The sequence below is a fragment of the Perca flavescens genome, chromosome 8 (genome assembly GCF_004354835.1).
Source record: "Perca flavescens isolate YP-PL-M2 chromosome 8, PFLA_1.0, whole genome shotgun sequence".
In the NCBI taxonomy this organism is placed as follows: Eukaryota; Metazoa; Chordata; class Actinopteri; order Perciformes; family Percidae; genus Perca; species Perca flavescens.
The window spans coordinates 27168161-27183850 of record NC_041338.1 but is presented as its reverse complement, the minus strand read 5'-3'; the positions used below and the strand labels follow the sequence as shown (position 1 = coordinate 27183850).

Here is a 15690-nt window from a genome sequence, read left to right as displayed (position 1 = left end):
GGGTTCCATCGGAGGACTGGGGACATGATCTTTAATCATAAAACTAAATATCTTTTTTTTTTAGATAAAACAATACTGTATATTCTCTGTCATGTAAGTGGGGTATTTACAGGGAGAAATACTCCAAGGAAAACCAAGACAGTTGCTTTTCTCACTCTACTATTTGTAGTTTTGGCTATATCGTACACATGTAAATGTACCCAAATATGACTAAATGAAAGCACCACTTTACACTATTTAGTAAAACATAACTACACACAACAGACACACATGAATATAGAGACATATATTGTAATTGTCCTAAGACACTGTAGTTGTAGCCTGACTACACAGCAACAGTATCATTATGTTCCAAAATAGGTTGTGTGCATCATTAAGCAGAGATAGCACAGTGACAGGGTTTTCTTAGCTGCCAAAACATTAATTTATCTTAAAAATTGACATCACCTGCTTGTTGGAGACATATTTAGAGAGCTGTTTTTATATTTGGAATTATGCATTTTTGTGCTTGAGGATTGTGATGTTGTGCTTTAGGTTGTTTTTCCTCTGGAGAAGCTAAAATCTTACCCCAACCCATTAAAGACACTGTCTACTGTTGAAGTTGTATTTGGGTATTATTAAAAACCCCAATTAATGTTATACTTCCAGCTAGTCTATATTCTTGACTTTCAACTTCTGGGATTGCTCCCGTGCAGCAGGAAATTCCACCGGATGCATGTATTTTCCATTTCCTTCCGCTTTCTTTGTGTTGGAATTTTAAATTCGGTGGATTAATGAGGACTATTATTGACTGCTTCTCAGATCGCTGCATGGTAAATTGACACAGCTAGCTAGACTATCTGTCCAATCTGAGTTTTCTCTCGCATGACTATTTTACAGCAGCTCCGTGTGGAGTTTAGCGCCGCCCATGACGATTCTGATTGGTTTAAAGAAATGCCAATAAACCAGAGCATGTTTTCCTCTCATCCCCGAATGCTATTTGGAGTTGCCAGACCCTCCTACAGCGCGCTTTGAAGGAGGGTCTGGCAAAGCGAGACTAACTTCCAGCTAACATTGTAATAATCTTTATCCAAACCTACTGTCCCATGTGTGCAACAGTTGTAGTTTAGGAAAAGTCAGCTTAATTGAGAAGAACAGACAGCTGGTTTGGGCTTTGAGAGCTAGTAAGGTAGTAGGTCAGCTAATTTAACATAACAGTAGCTGCAGTGCAAATGTGTACAAAGTACCATGAAAGAGACTACCTTACTGTATCTTGATGGTTATCTGTCCATTAAAAAAAAACAACAACACCTTGGCCAAATCTAAAAGAACATGCGTGACTACATTTTCTCCTTCTAATTCAACAAAAAACAGTTAAACACTTACTTTAGCTAATTTGCTGACGTGCTGAGATTTTGTGTCAAGGTTACACAGAGTAACAATCTTTAAGAACACAAGCTACATGAGTGTTAGCAGCATGTGTTATTCACATGGTAATATGTCCTGCTGGGTCCACTCTAAACTTTTATTTACAGTTACACTGACCAAACACACATGGCAAACTTGAAACCTGAACTGAGGCAGACTAGAAAGTCTGGACCCAGTTTATATACTGTAGACTTTAAAAGATTAGGCTGTGTAGTCTGCTGGAAATGTATGAAGGGGAGATGAGGGTACGCTACAAACTAAGTCACTGTTATATTGTGGATGTCACAGGTTTGCAGTTTGTAACCTGTCTAAAATGTCATCACAGTCATTGAAGGATTGGGCCCAGACGACTATAATCATTGGATGATATACTGTATTAACTGTTAGATGTCTGGAGTGCCTTCTTTTCAGGATTGTTTAATAGGGCAGAAAACTTTCAGAAGTGAAAAGGTGAGGTGGAAGTACATTAATGACATTGACTTCCATGTGAAGGGTTGGCTTTTGTTTTCCCTCAGTATTGTTTCCTTTATATTTTTTTCTTTCTTTATTAGAATGCCACTTTGTATTTTGGTTGACTCCTTTTGTTTCTATGTTTGTGTTTATGTGGGGTCAGAACCGAAAATTAAAGAAATTACAGTATAAAAATAGGCTGTTATTTTCTGATTTACAACTGTAAAATTACAACAACAAAAATAACAAGTTATATAAAAAATATATTTGCATACTGTATCTTGTTTGGGTCTGTTCATGTTTTCTGGCAGGCAGGTCTGTATGGAGATCTCTACTATTAGCCACTGCAACTGCTAGTTTTTTTGTGAAACATTAGCCACCGTCCAGATGCACAAAATTGATCAGATTTATTAGAAATGATTAGTTCCCAGGCAAAAAACACAGTTAAGTTATCTCTGCTGCACTCTGTTGAGACAGCTAAATCTTACATTTTTATTAGGCAATCATCTGTTCAAAGTCACGGTTGCCCACAAGTGGTAGACCTCCACTCTGCCTGCCAGTCAGTCTGTTACATCACCTGAGATCCCTCTTTAGTCGTACATGTGGCCTTTTACACAAATGCCGCTGTGCCTCTCTGCCCTCAGATAATTTCTACGGCACACCGAAACCTCCAGCGGAGCCGTCCCCCGCAGCACCTCCTCTGAATGTAAGTGAGGCCCTGCTGCCCGGAGCCCGGCCCAGCGCCCAGGGCAAGAGGAAGAGGAACCAGTCAGTCAGCAACATGGAGCAGCGTGCCAGCCTGGAGCCACCTGAGGAGGAGGAAGAGGAGAGCCCGGTTGTCAACGGCAACGGGGTGGCCATCACACCAGGTAATGTAGGCTGATAGAAAAAAACATCAGTTCCCTGTTGTGATGTTTATATACCATATTTTCCATCTAAAGTACTTGCGAGTGAAATTAGATTTAAACACGGTCTGCTTCCCACGTGTCGTGACCATGATGACATTTTAAAACATCATATTTAGGTGAGGAGAAAATCTGTCTGGAGGCCCTGAACTGTCTCACTGGTATGATTGAGTAAATCATTGAAAAAAGTCAGTTTTCAAAGCAATTGTTACCGTTCCTTTTTATTGTCCCTTATGGATAAATCAAGTGTCTCTATTCTCATTTTGTCCAGTTTCATGTCTGCAGTTTATACAGTCCAGCCCATGCAGATGGCTACTAATCCGACAACAAACTGTACCCTGACCAGTCATTATAGACATTAACAGACTCTGTTGGCATGAGTGTGAACTGTACAGGTTCTCAATAACCTTATATAACAGAATACACAAGGGCACCTTAATGTCTATACTATTATCACTGTCCAGAGTCTCATTTTGGCTTCAGCTCTCGTCTCTCTGTCCTCTCATTTCTGTCTCTCCTGCTGTCTTTGCTTTCTCCCCACTGGCCTTTGTCCTTGTTTCTATTAATACTCCAACTCTTCCCCTCTCTTTTCCTCTCCTCTGCTATCTTCTTCCTTCTGACCTCTCTTGCATTTCTTTCGTCTCTGTGGTCCTGTTCCTTCTGCCCCTCTCCTTTTCCTCTCTTTCCCCCATCTCTCTCTGTAGTCTGTGTTGTTGTCACATGTTATATATTTTTTTTTATGTGTTTTCTATTTATGCTGACTTACTTAGATTGTAACAGAAGGAAATACAGTAATCCTTACTTTGTTTTTTACACATGCTCTTCAGCCATCACAACAAAACTATAAATCTCTGTAATTTAATGCTGACACCAATGCTGCCTGCCTGATTTTGAACAGCTTTTGGACAAAATGAATTCCGCACTACACGTTTAAGGTAAAAATAACTATAGAACTGGCTCTGGTGAAAAGTTCAGTGTGATTTGGGGGTTATTTTTAGTAGGCGTGGATAAAGATGGACCCCTGGCCCAATTAAGGGCTGTGAAAGAATGTGCTTTTTTTGGTCATTTTTCCATTTCTGTTTTTGTTGCACCTACATTAAAAGTCCAAATGGGAATATTGTGGGATTATTTATCATATGCTTTTCATCCGCTGATTTAGATGCCACCAGCTTTTCTTGTCACTTTTCCTTGTGTTTTCTGACTCAGTCTCTGAACCCTAAAGTCTCTGTCTTTCCCTGTTTCTCCATTTCTGACATCCCAATGTTGTTGTCTCCTCATGCTCAATGCTCATTTTTCTCTCTCTCTCTCTCTCTCTCTCTCTCTCTCTATCTATCTATCTATCTCTCTCTCCTGGGGGTTCATGGCTGTGCAATGGTTTGGCTCTGACTCATCATGCATGTCGTATGTAGTGTGCAGTGTATGCAAGAGTAACTGTGTGTGTGCTCCAGAGTCCAGTGAACATGAGGACAAGAGCACAGATGCCTCTGGGGAAGTTGCTGTTGAAATGTCCAGCCAGGCCCCAGCCTCTGTTGAGCCCCCCCACCGAAGGAGAGGAGGCCCCAAAATCTCCCTGTAAATCCCCCGCCAATGTTCCAGACATAGATGAGGAAGAGCTGGGTCCTCTGCCTGACAACTGGGAGATGGCCTACACCGAGAAGGGGGAGGTCTACTTCATAGAGTAAGAGGAAAAACCTCCTACTTAAATATGTGTACTGTAGCTGTTTCAAGGGGTTACGTGTTTATAACAATTATGAAAAACCATACACTTGTAAATAATAAAAATGCTTAAAAACAAATCCAGTGTAATGCACCTCACAAAGTGCACCTACTTGGTTTATGTAGGGCTGGGTGTGTAAACTGTATAGCTCTGGCCTCTGTGTTGAATAATTAATGTAACTTAATGCTACTAATCAGACTTACTGGATACACACACACACACACACACACACACACACACACACATGCAAACCCATACGAACTTTTGCCCCCACTTCTCACCCTTACTAATTAGTGGCTGAGGGCGAATTAGTGGATTAATGGCCATTTAGTTTACCTTAGAAATCCCCTTGTTTCTCTTTGCCCCTGCACACACACACACACACACACACACACACACACACACACACACACACACACACACACACACACACACACACACACACACACACACACACACAGGTCATTAGTGTTACTTTGCACTCATCTTTTCCTCTCATCCTCTCTGACCTCTGTTTGCCCCTTTCCTTTCCTTATTGCCAGTCACAACACTAAAACTACATCATGGCTGGATCCTCGGCTCGCAAAGAAAGCAAAGCCACCAGAAGAATGCAGGGAAGACGGTGAGTCTGAACAACCTGTTTGCTCGGTTGTTTTATAAGCTTTAGTTTGTGTTCATCTGAGTCGAGCTCATATTGTGGCATTTGTGGGAGCGTGTATTTTCTACATCTCCTGTTGTTTGAGTACCTGTGTTGTCTCTTCCTGGCTCACTCTTCCAGTTGTTTTCCCTCCTCAAGAAAAAGAGCACAAAAAGGCTTTGTTTGATGTGTTTGTTAGTCTGCAGCTGTTTGTTAGTCTGCAGCTGGTCTCACCATTCTCGACAGGTTTTGGGAGGGGTACTCACACATATAAAGGAGGATTTTAAAATAAATAAAAAAGAAATAATAAATACAAATAAATGTACCTTTTTAGATTTGTTGTTGAGAAGTGATTACTAGCATAGAAATGTATTACAAGATATGTATAGAGGAATGCAATCATTTCAGCCAATATTATTTTTTATGCTTTCATAACCAAATATCTGCAATAGTAATTTATTAAAATCAGAGTAAAACATTACTGAAAAATGTCAACATAAACAAGACAACTTGGCTAGTCACTCTCCTCTAATTCTTGGGATGCTGAGGTCATTAGGACTGATACTTGTGCTGCTGCATTTTTCCGTATGATTTTTCCTTACTGTGATGAATTGTGATATTTGTGACCACTTGAAAAGAAGCAGTGGTGCGTTCCAGTTGAACTGGGAACTTGACATATCTGAGTTCCCAGGCAAATTTTAACTGGAACGCCCCCTGAAGTCAGATTTACAACTCGGAAAGTGGGGAGAACCTCACCAACCCTGAAATCACAATCCAACATGGCTGCTCCGAGTATCAACAGTAGTGAACGCTGTATGAATATACTGTTTAATTAGCACTTGTGTTTTATTTGCGTCGTACAACTTCTCTCTGTGGACGTGTTGCTACGGTGTTTCTATACGCAAAATACCACGTAATGCGTTGTTATCCACAGATATTGCTAACAGTGGCTAACCTATAGAGTCCCCCCCATCCCGTAAAATATAATGGTTTTTTTTAAGATTATTTTTAGGCCTTTAGTGGATAGGACAGCTTAGACTTGAAAGGGGAGAGAGAAGGGGAATGACCTGCAGCAAAGGGCCACAGGTCGGAGTTGAACCTGCAGCCACTGCGTTGAGGAGTAAACCTCTATATATGGGCGCTCGCTCTACCAGGTGAGCTAACCAGGGTCCTAACAGGGTCCTACTTGCTCTAGTGAGTGTTTACAGCAGCAGGATGATATATGTGGGACTGAGTGACTCATTTATGTTATAATAATAATAATAATAATTATTATAATTATAATAGTTTTTGGACAGCAAAGGTGGTCTATGGCTCAGAGGAGTAAGCTATGTCAGGCGTAGGATACTTTCGTGGTATTTGTTGAGAAGAAAATACAGTCGAGAATGTCATTTGTTTTTTAATGTTTGTTTTAATGCAGTTTTAATGAGGAGAAGCAAAGGTGTGTAAAGATGAGGTAACAAAAATCAATTTTGGAGACAAAAAATTAAGAACAGTGGTTTAATACAAAGAAAGTCCAGTGCTGATGTCAAACATGTAAAATAGAGTTCCTGTTGTGGTTCAGTGTGATCAGATATATAACAATGAGGTGATCTTACATCCCTGCTGCTGTCACAGCCTTTAGTGAATTAGGTTGTGATGTGATTCCCCAGAGCGAAATCTGAATCAATACCTTCTCTACCTCATCTCTGCTCTCCATCTCTTCAATTTTCTCCCATCTCCATCTCCCCCTGCACTCCTTCACCTCATGTCTTCCTCACTCTCTCTTTCAATCTCCCTCTCTTTAATTTTCCTCCTCTCTCTTTTTCTCTCTTACCTTCATTCTCCGTCCCTCCCTCTGTTCCTCTGCCCAGTAAAAGGCCAAACTGTGACAGGAATTCTAATAACGCTGCTCAGCTCTGCACACACTGGTTCTCACTCTCTACACACACACACACACACACACACACACACACACACACACACACACACACACACACACACACACACACACACACACACACACACACACACACACTACTGTCGTCAGTTCACAAACCCTTTTCACAAACATAGCCTGCGTGCTTCAGCTTCGTCTTGGCAGAGCAAAGATCGGTTTTCACCAACGGCAGCGATATTTAGATGCCAGGTTTCTGTCAACTGCGATGCTCTGTGATCACTTATTTTGTGTTGCGGTTATTTCTGTCTGTGATCACTTCTGTGTTTCTCTATTTATAGGTTTTTTAACAACACTAGAGTGTTCTTAAAAATTAAAGTGAGCTGAAATCATGACATCTATATATTATATTATATATGGTATATAAATTAAATAAACAAAACGTTTTTTTTTATTCAATGTCTGTCTAAACAGTTGGAGTGGAGCATCTGACATATTGTTGAGTAAGGTTATGTTCCAAGGTTTGATTGTTTTGCACACATGTCAGTGTGATTGTGACTGAACAGAACCTGTTAAGTTTCTTCTGCTCACTGTAAAAAGTAATTTGCCAGATAGCATTTTGAAACCCTATGGGATTAGACCCTTGTCTAGTCTTCCTGTCTAGAGAAGGTAAGATATGTCAATGACAACATCTGTATTGTCTGATTGTCCATATTAAAGGTCCCACTTTATGCTCATTTTCAGGTTCATACTTGAATTTTGGGTTTCTACTAGAACATGTTTACATGCTTTAATGTTTAAAAAACACTATATTTCTCATACTGTTTGTCTGAATTAACCTGTATTCACCCTTCTGAAACGATTAGTTTTAGCACCTGTCTCTTTAAGACCCCCTCCCGGAAAAGGATAGTCTGTTTCTTTCTTTCTTTCATTCTTTTCTTTCTTTCTTTCTCTCTCTCTCTCTCTCTCTCTCTCTCTTTCTTTCTTTCTTTCTTTCTTTCATTCTTTTCTTTCTTTCGTTCTCAGTTTTTCTACTGTGTGAAGTTGATTTTGACTTTTGCTCTTCTGCCTCCTTCTATCTTTGGGGAAGCAGTAGTTAAAGAGAGCTTAAGTGATCACCACTGGCAGAGGATTTTGTTATCAAAGGCTGTTAGCAGAATGTTTGTAAGGGTCCTGGATGACACATCACATCCGCTTGCAGCTTGTTTGAATTGATGCCTTCTAGAAAGGTTTAATTGCCAGAAAATATCTCAGCTCAGCAGCTCAGCAGCCACATGGATGATATAAGGATATACAGTAGTTTAATCCAGCATTCTGCTCTACAGTACTCCCCCTGTTATTATTTTCTTTCAGTGATCACTCTGGTGTCCTTTCCTGTAGCTCTTTCTTATGTGCTCTACTGCCACTTTCTGCATGCTTCCTGTTAACCAAGTGACAATTTAAAGGCAATTTTCCATTTTTGCTCACATTAATGGACATGGTAATTTTTGAATGATGAAATATGCATGAAAGCAAGGATATCATATTCTGCAAGGAGAGTGAATAAACAGTAAGGGAACAGAGCGAAGAGGTGGCGCTGTTTTCAACTGCCCATCTGCCTGAAGGATTTCCCAGAGTCTCACGGCCTCAGGCAGGAAGCAGACAAACATTCAGCTGCTGTTCCCTCTTGTTATTCCCCCCGTTGCTTCCATCTCATGCATGTCTGGTCTTTTTGCTCCACTTACCTTTAGCATTTCATATTCTCATTGACTATTCCCTTTCCCGTTGCTCCCATGCTGTGTTTTTGGGTGAATTTAAGGAGAAGCTTGTTTGTGCTGGTGTGTTTGCTCAAATGTGCAACTTTTGTGTGCATTGTGTTGTATCTATATTCTGTAAGCTGAGGATGACTCCAAGAGTTCAAAGGCTTGTCACCACAGATCTGAGTTGCTTGCTGTCTTTTTGTCAGGCATGTCTCTTGTTACGTAACACAAGCCCATATCTCCTTTCTCTCTCAGAAAAGGCAAGAACAGAGTGGGACAGTGTTGGTTTCAATTCTGCCTTTGATACACACTCAATCCCAATGCTGGTTTCAAAGTAATCTCAGTGCAGTTGTCATGCTCATTTAGAGGCAGGAATTCTCACTGAGGCTGATGTGACAATGTCGAAACCCCTTCTGTAACCAACAGAGAAAGAAATGTAGAGAATTAGGAATTTAGACTAGAGGGAGACAGAGAAAAGAAGTTCTCTCTTTCTCTTTGTTTCTGTCTTGATAGCTCTTTTTAAATTTGTATTTCTTATTTGTGCTTTCTGTGCAGTGTTAATATGGCAGTGCAAAGACAAAAACAAACACAATACAGAGTTGCAGTCATATAATTAGGAATGAAACAATTTTCAATTTATTGATTAGTCAATAATATGTCTTTTCATCTAGCACCATCGTCAGATCAAAACCTTAAAGTTGGTTTATGACCAAATACTCTCAAAATTAATTACATTGTCATCCGCCTCAGTTGTGCTTTGTGTCAGTGCTTGTTTGAGCCAGAGTAAGTTTATTCATATGAAGTAATTAATTCAAAGTAAAAACACGATGATTGGTATTTCATTTATTTTTCTATTTAATTTTGAGATTATGAAATTTAGACTTTGGACTTTAAATTTGGAGAAACAACTGTTAAACTAATCTCAAGAATGGTAACCTTGGCTCCTCCTCCTCCCCCACAGGTAGCCTATAATGAGGTGACAGCTTGGTGAGATCTTTTGTTTGAGTGAGAGAGGACTGAAACGGTTTAGTGGCCGCATTGTGATCAGTTATAATTAGAAAAAACTAAGTTTAAGATTCTGTTGAAAGTCAACCACAGAGAATTTATTTCATTTATTTTTTGACGTAATAAATCATGAATATTTCAAACGAAGCGTAAGGATCTCCGCAAGGGTTTATTTTCACAAACGAGTCACAATCCTCCTCCAAAAGGCGACAAAGGAATGAGAAAATGAGTGAAGGAGTCGCTATAACAGTGCTAATTAGCTAATATTAGCATACTCACAACTAAGATGGTGAACATGGTAAACATGCCACATGCTAAATATCAGCATGTTAGCATTGTCATTGTGAGCATATTAACATTCAGTACAGCCTCACAGAGCAAGAGACAAGCTAGAATGACTGTAGACTTTTGTTTAAGCTAAAATGCCAAGAATTCATGTTCCAGGGTCTCGTGAATATTAGCTGGTTTTCTTCGTCTTATATGATACTGAATCTAAATATATATGGGGTAGTTTGGACTGTTGGACTTTATAGTAAGCATGCTATCTTTTTATTAGCATTTTCTTTTAATTTATCTGCATTCATATGCTGATATTTGTTGGCCAAATGTTGTCAGGACCTGAATCTGGTTGCTAATCGGACTCTAAACAACGGCCATTGCAGGGAAGAGGAAGTCTTAGCCCCTGGCTACAACGATTCTCCAGAAATATTGGCTGTTTCCCCTTGGAGGCTTAATTGTTGTCAGACTGATAGCCCATGAGTTTCATTGGTTGCAGCCCTACATAAATATGAGTTCTGGTTTATGTTTTATCAAATGTTTGGAAGGTGCTTTTGAGTTGATGTTGAAGTTGAGTTAGTATTTATTTTTCTGAGTCAGCTGAGTTCATTGTATCTGTTCCTTGCTGCCTGTTGGTCAGGGAGCCTTTGTGTCAGAGGGAAGATGAGTCATCTAATGCAGAGGAATCACAATTAGACTTCATGTCAGGAGAGACACCAATAACAACAATACGATACACATAACCAAGCACCCAAACACACAAGCAAGCCATTCTGTGCTCATACTAAATACAGACGCATGATGAGGTGCTCTATTTAATATCAAAGAAGATGTACTCATTTAGACATGCAAACACAGTTCAGCCATCTAATACACACACATGCACACTGCAAATATACTGTATACTCATGCATCAAAACAAACACGCAAACACTGTCTCTGTATTTCAGCAGCAGGAAATAGAGACAAGACAGAGCCTTCAGCTCAGGCGGGGGAAAAAAAAAGACTTGCACTGGTGGTTTCCATGGAAACTGTCTCCCTTTTACTTTAGGGGGAGGGCAAGCGACTAGTGGATGAGTTAGGCCGACATTTAAGGTGGCTTATGGACAGGGTGGGAGGGAATTTAAGGTGGTTTGAAGTGTGACTTTTACATCTTGAGGATGAGGAGGGTTGTTTGAGGTAATGGCAGTGCAGGTGGTTTGAGCAAACGGTAAAGCAGCAGACCTAAGATAATTGCGGTGTGCACTCCTTTCATCTTGGGCTGCACAGTCAGCATGCTCAGCAGCCAGGGCACACCATACACTGTACACGTTCAGACACACGCATTCACACACAGATTATTGTGTTATTACAGCGTGAAGGGATGATGCCACAGTGTCATGCAGACCAAATCATTGTAAAAGTAATAGAGCTGAGGATTTGTGTGTGACTTGAGAGGGTTGTGTATTGTTCAAAGGTTTTCTGTATACTCTGTATACTATGTATAAAGTGTTTTATTTGTAAGTGTACTTTTTTGTACGAAGCACATTGTGTTATATTAACTTATATGAAATGTGCTATAGAAATAAAGTTTGATTTGATTTGATTTTGATTTGTACTTTTGCTAGTACCATACAAATTTGACAAATTATTTGACATATGTGTATTTTCTCACACCAAGTAAATGTTTAATTAAATAAATGGCATAAATGGCGATTTGTCTCAAGCATTTTCCTTATAATAAGAACCAAATCAGATCAGTTTTTTTTCAGGATACGTTATTTATTAGACAGAAAATTTGTGTTATCAACACGTCCTTCTACAAAATTCATCTTTCAGAAGCAGAAGCCAAAGTTCTCAGATATAAAATGTTATCTAAACACAAGCAGCCGAAAATGAACCTTGCCGAAATAAAATAGTCTAAAATGATCCTGGTCCTGATTAAAAAAAACAAAAAAAAACATGAGGAACAAACTCATCAAACAATAAGTAATTCTTAATTTTTTTTCACCTGTACTTTGTATTGTTTTTGCCCAGAGGAGTTGGTGTGAGTGGGGTTGAGGTAATGACTATAAATCTGGTCGGGCATTTGAAGCAAATACTCAGTACTTGGTTATGTACCATTGGTTATGGTCTGTATGGAAACAGAAGCATTGTGTGTGTGTGTGTGTGTGTGTGTGTGTGTGTGTGTGTGTGTGTGTGTGTGTGTGTGTGTGTGTGTGTGTGTTTTAAGCTCAGGGTCAACCAAGTCCCTTGTTGTTTGCATATTTGTCATCTTTTTCAATCAGGGTGTGTGTATATTCTTGTATGTAATACAAGAAGTCAATTCCCTTGTTGTGCTCCTTATACCTTAGTGAAAGCTTAATGTTAAAGCTGAAAACCCTAACATTCTGGATCTTCCATATACCAGCAGAGGGAGCTCATTGTACTGCACTGTATTAACCCAGATATTTTATGATGGAGAGAGGAGAGCTAAATCAGCAAAGGGATGAGTGAAGTGAGGAGGGAACAGAGAACCAGAGGAGGTAGAGGAAACAATTAACAAAACAGCCAAACAAGTGAGGCGAAAACAAGTGAGTGGGTGAAAGGAAAAAAAGAGACAAACACAAAGTAATATGGTGAAGGTATTGGGCCTTGAAGTATTTATGCACACAAGAAAAGGAGACTGAAAGAAAGAGAATGCGGGTGAGATGTGTCGGACGATTTAAATGTTCTTTACCTCCTTCCCTGCTTTGTATCGATGTCTGTGTTGTTATTTGTGTCTCTATGAAGAAGCCACCGCTGAAGATCGAAGTGTTGTCTGTCTATTAAAGGAGCACTTTGGGAGCGCCTAGCTGTGAGCCCTGAGATTCATGTTGTCTGCCCTCAGTGGTTCAATTTAGTGTCTACATTCCTTCTCCTGCTCTCAGCGTAAACTGACTTCATATCCCTCGTCTGTTTTTCCTTTCCTCTCAGAGCTGCCCTATGGCTGGGAGAAGATAGATGACCCCATCTACGGCAGCTATTTTGTAGAGTAAGTCTCCCTGTTGACTTTGGTTAATTCAGCTGCTCTGTAGTAAAACAGGAAATGCATTTCTAGGGTTTACAACACCTCATTATAAATTATAAATGACTCAATTCTCATTTCTTCTTTATGTCTTACTGCTCATTTAACTTTTACAGTGAAATGCTTGTCTGTATGGACTACCAAGAGAATGCTGCTGAGAAAAACCTGCTCACCTGGTCAAGATAATCTAATCTGTTGCATTACAAACATACTGTATTGGCATCTGTTTAATTTGGAAGCACATTCAATTTTGTTTTCATCCAAACCAAGTTAGCTGTGATTGAAGTATAATGAATAGTTCCTGAGAGGACAGTTTGGGGATCTTGACACTTTTCAACATTTGGTTTTAGTTACAAATTACTTGGGAAAATTAAAACATTTGACATGCTAAGACATAGGAACAATCATAAGATATGACATATTGCTATATTTCAAACTAGCCAACAGTATATGCAGTAGCTGAGTAGTGGAACTGACACCACCTAAGCAGCTACCCACCATCTTACATGGGTAGAAGTTGAGAGCTACTGTAAAGGGACTCATATTAACATAACAGTGTGCACCAAAACAATGAGCAGAAAGCAGCTGAAATTTGGACAAAGAGCTGTAGAGCTAGACTCGTGATTTTCAGTGGGATCTGCAGGACTAGCAACCCTTTCTCCCAACAGGGAGTCATTTGACTCAAGATGACACAACAATATTGCTCAACTTTTTAACACACTGAAAGGCACGATTGTTCTGAATGAACACTCTTGGTTCTTAAGTACATTTTACTGTTAATAGCTTCTAACTTTGGTAACATTTTTAATGCAGAACTGCATTGTGGTATTGTTATTTCTAGCTTAAAGCTTTGAATGATCCCTTTTCCAATTATTTCTAATGCTGCATTGTATTTTCAGTCATATCAATCGAAGGACTCAGTTTGAGAACCCAGTCCTGGAAGCCAAAAGACGCCTAGAGCAGCAGAGGCAGATGCAGAGCCAGGGACTCTCCGCTCTACCACTGCCCACTATATACAGAGGTACACATGGAATACTACAGTATGTGCAGTACTTAAACCAAAACATGCTGACACACTCACAGACTTGCACAAATATTAAAATGCAAGGACTGCTGAAAAGACACACAGACACATGGCCTTGATCTTCCGGCCATCTAGGGCCCCCGAAAATGTGCTGATAGATTTTTTAAATTACTTGTAAATTCTCCCTGTTGTACAGATGGTTTATATTTAACATTTTGCATTTTTTTCATCGTTTTCCTAACCAATCTCTCATAGAACGGGCAGTTTCATGACTATTTGACCAGGCAGATGCACAATGTCACAATGTACAGAGTCGAATGGAGATTTTGGCAGTGCTGGGGACAGAGAACATGCTCGCCCTGACGCCCTTAATCTGAGTATGAAGACATACTAGACCAGTACATAATGTACGGCTTCATCTGAGTGAAGACTTCATATCTCCTATGAGTCATCTTATGAGGAATTAAGGCAAATGTGTCTTTTTTGCTGTTTTTGTATTAAGAAGAAAAAAAAAATACAATAGCTTCATTCAGCACTGAAAAGATAATTTCAAACTTTAATTTCAATGTCACAAACCCAATGTACATTGTTTAAAAATATCAAGAATCTATGAAATCATGAAAATCATACTTCAAAACCTTCTGTCCCTTCAGAGAAGCCATTGTTTACGAGGGACCCAACTCAGCTGAAGGGGAACTTCCTGTCGACAGCCCTGCAGAAGAGCAACATGGGATTTGGCTTCACGATCATCGGAGGCGACGAGCCTGATGAGTTCCTGCAAGTGAAGAGTGTAATACCAGACGGACCCGCTGCTCAGGACGGAAAGATGGACACAGGTAATTATGTGTACCAACGCAGTATTTTAACAACTGGTTGAGAAATAAATCGAGGTTAAAAAAAAAAAACTACAAGCTGTCACCACTGTCACAGCCGATACACATTAACTGTGTTTATAGAAATGCAAAGCACAGACAGCCTCATTATTCTGACACCTCAACATTATGGACCTTAATTTCCTGCCAAAGCAGATCAAGTGCAAATACCTTTTGCTGGCAGAGTTTCAATTTCATTCAAGCAGTTTTTTAACTACTTGTTGGGTCATTTCTGTCAACATTTCTTATACCTAAAAGGCCAGGGGAGTGCAGTAGAGTGTCAGTATTCAGTAAATTTGGTGCTGCAGTGTATTTTTGCCTCTGCCAACTCAGAACATTTCTTTGCATAAACACTAGTGCTTGGTTAGTTTTATGGCTTTAGCTGGCAAATGTCACCAACATGGACCCAAAATCATATCCATACAGTCTGTTTGTATTTTATGAGATTTTCAGATGATTTCAGTGATTATAGTGATGAATTCAATTTAAATGTAAACCAAATTCTCACAAAAGACAATAGAGTCAATATATTCCATAAGACGTGAGTGTCTCAATAGTTATTTCCCATTAAGAATATATTAAGGATTAATATCAAGTAGCCTCAGCCTCACAAAATTAGGATTTTGTGGTTCTTGTGATTTACAAAGAAAGCAGTAACCATTTGATGATATTCTTTGGTCCTGATGTCCTACAGAGATTTTGCCAACCAAAAGAAATGGTTGTTTTCATCCAAATTATCAACCCAAATATACAAAAT

At 39.5% G+C, this 15690-nt stretch overlaps 1 protein-coding gene across 1 annotated transcript in view; it reads left to right on the top strand.

The window, feature by feature from the left end:
• LOC114559533 (membrane-associated guanylate kinase, WW and PDZ domain-containing protein 2-like) overlaps positions 1-15690 on the top strand; it is an 89079-nt gene that overhangs the window by 42992 nt on the left and 30397 nt on the right. Inside the window, 7 exon segments of the mRNA XM_028584216.1 lie at positions 2502-2726; positions 4211-4277; positions 4279-4440; positions 5022-5101; positions 12947-13004; positions 13937-14058; positions 14715-14897. Of these exon segments, the coding sequence (XP_028440017.1) occupies positions 2502-2726; positions 4211-4277; positions 4279-4440; positions 5022-5101; positions 12947-13004; positions 13937-14058; positions 14715-14897 (897 nt within the window).